Below are 2,500 nucleotides of genomic sequence, written 5' to 3'. Positions count from 1 at the left end.
ACAGGTAAGCGTGACACATCTTGTAGTAGTTGTAGTAGTAATAGTAGTAGTAGTAGTAGTAGTAGTAGTAGTAGTAGTAGTGGTTTGAAACATGAGCTGAATCATAGTACAGTTGAGAGTGAACCAGACGGAGAGAAAGAAAACAATTCAATGTTTTGTTAAGTAGGTTTATGAATTTGTGGTTAGGCTAGGTTAGGTTAGGTTGGGTTAGGTTAGGCTAGGTTAGGTTAGGTTAGGTTAGGTTAGGTTAGGTTGGGTTGGATTAGGTTAGATTAGGTTAGGTTAGGCTAGGTTAGGTTAGGCTAGGTTAGGTTAGGTTAGGTTGGATTAGGTTAGGTTAGGTTAGCTTAGGTTGGTTTAGGTTAGGTTAGGTTAGGTTAGGTTAGGCTAGGTTATGTTAGGTTAGGTTGGGTTAGGTTAGGCTAGGTTGTGTTAGGTTAGGTTGGGTTAGGTTAGGTTAGGCTAGGTTAGGTTAGGTTAGGTTAGGTTAGGTTGGTTTAGGTTAGGTTAGGTTAGGTTAGGTTAGGTTGGTTTAGGTTAGGTTAGGTTAGGTTAGGTTGGTTTAGCTTAGGTTAGGTAGGTTGGGTTGTTATTTTGCTTCGAGTTTTACAAGAAAGGTGTTCTGTCTTTGTGTCTCCGTTTGTTTGTCAGTGTTGTCTTTAATGATGATTTTTTTTTTGTGAAAATGTTCAAAATTGTAATATTAACGCTTTTGTTGACTGCAAAATATCTATCTATCTATCTATCTATCTATCTATCTATCTCCCAACTTGCATATTTATCCATATACCTCTCTGTCTACTTACCTGCCTGCCCATCTTTAATTATCTCTCTCTCTCTCTCTCTCTCTCTCTCTCTCTCTCTCTCTCTCTCTCTCTCTCTCTCTCTCTCTCTCTCTCTCTCTCTCTCTCTCTCTCTCTCTCTCTCTCTCTCTCTCTCTCTTTCTCATCTACACATCAACCCACCCACCTATACCTATGTACTGTACCTTCAGCCACCTATCTGTCCCCCCTCTCTCTCAGCCCAAGCATGCCAGTAAAGGTACCTACGAACACTGACATTCGCAAGCGCCCTAAGCCTCTCACTCCAGCTACCGAGGCACCACGAAAGGCCAACAATCGGTGAGTCGGATCCAAGTGTGTTCACCGTAATTTTTTTTTTTTTATCCTTTTCAGTGTAAGATTATCCAAGAAGGTTGAGAGAGAGAAAAAAAAAAGAAAGAAAGAAAAGAGGATTCGTTGATTAAAGGTGAGAGGAAATATGTGCAGAATCAGGCAGGGAATTTCAGGGTTTATCAGTAAAAAGGATGAAAGACTGAGATTACCGGTTAACTCTTGCATTAGGGAGGTGGAGAGAACAGGGTTGTATGTGAAAGAAAGAACAGAAGGTTGAGAGAAAGACGAAAAAAAAAAAAAAAAAAAAAGAAAGAAAAAAGGATTCATCAATTAAAGATGGGAGGAAATATACAAAAAACAGGCAGGGAATTTCAGTAAAAAGGATGAAAGATTGGGAATACCGGTTAACTCTTGCATTAGGGAGGTGGAGAGAACAAGGATGTGTGTGGGAGAAAGCAGAAAGCCTAGTGCTGCGAAAATTAGCCTTAAATGAGGAAGGAGACGATCGGAAATCACTTCTTCCTTCAACGTGTATGTGTGTAGGTGTATATGTATTAATGTGAATATGCATGTATAATAATGTATGTGAATGTATGTATGCATGTGAATAATATGTATGTGTGTATGTGTTATGTGTTTGTGTGTATGTCGTATCATGTGTTTTAAATATATACTTGTACACCTTTGCATCGTGTTATGTGTATATTCGTAGATATTCACACACACACACACACACACACACACACACACACACACACACACACACACACACACACACACACACACACACACGATAATATACAAAAGATTTCAGCACGTTAAGAAGGTGAAGAAAGCAAATTATACCACAGAATAAGAGCGAGAGAGAGAGAGAGAGAGAGAGAGAGAGAGAGAGAGAGAGAGAGAGAGAGAGAGAGAGAGAGAGAGAGAGAGAGAGAGAGAACTGAACACCAATATTTTTCATCTTTGCGTGCTTGTGTATGTGTGTGTGTGTGTGTGTCGGGCAGACCCACCCTGGCAGTTCCGCGGCTACGCAAGGCACAACCAAACAGACCACGCACCACCCTTGCTATTGGAGGCATGATGGACACCCCCGCGCAGCCAGCAGGAGGCCAGCCACCCGACGCAGGACCCGCCACCCTTGCCGTGCCTCCACCGCGCCCTCACCCCGGAACAATGACCCTCGCTCCCCCTGCAGGCCTCGGGTTTGTGCCCTAGTCAGCCTTGTCGAAACCACTGGGCTTGGTGTGGTGTGGTGTGGTGAGGTGTGGTGTGGTGTGGAATAGTGTGGTGTGGTTAATTCGTTAGGCAGGATGTGGTGTGGTGTGGTGTGTGTAGCACGTGTGGTGTGGTGTGTGTAGCACGTGCGGTGTGGTGTGTGTGTG

At 43.2% G+C, this 2,500-nt stretch overlaps 1 protein-coding gene across 4 annotated transcripts in view; it reads left to right on the top strand.

Annotated features, from left to right (window-relative positions):
* Positions 1–2,500, top strand: part of LOC135092231 (MAP7 domain-containing protein 2-like) — a 14,136-nt gene that overhangs the window by 8,142 nt on the left and 3,494 nt on the right. For 3 of the 4 annotated variants that reach the window (XM_063990589.1, XM_063990590.1, XM_063990588.1), the window contains 3 exons: positions 1–4; positions 1,023–1,121; positions 2,123–2,320. The exon at positions 1–4 is cut by the window's left edge and continues 83 nt beyond it. In XM_063990589.1, the coding sequence (XP_063846659.1) occupies positions 1–4; positions 1,023–1,121; positions 2,123–2,320 (301 nt within the window). The remainder of the gene's footprint in view (positions 5–1,022; positions 1,122–2,122; positions 2,321–2,500) is intronic. The other variant, XM_063990591.1, reaches the window with a different exon arrangement.

Source organism: Scylla paramamosain, chromosome 39 (genome assembly GCF_035594125.1).
Source record: "Scylla paramamosain isolate STU-SP2022 chromosome 39, ASM3559412v1, whole genome shotgun sequence".
Lineage (NCBI taxonomy): Eukaryota > Metazoa > Arthropoda > Malacostraca > Decapoda > Portunidae > Scylla > Scylla paramamosain.
This window is presented reverse-complemented; position numbering and strand designations above follow the sequence as displayed.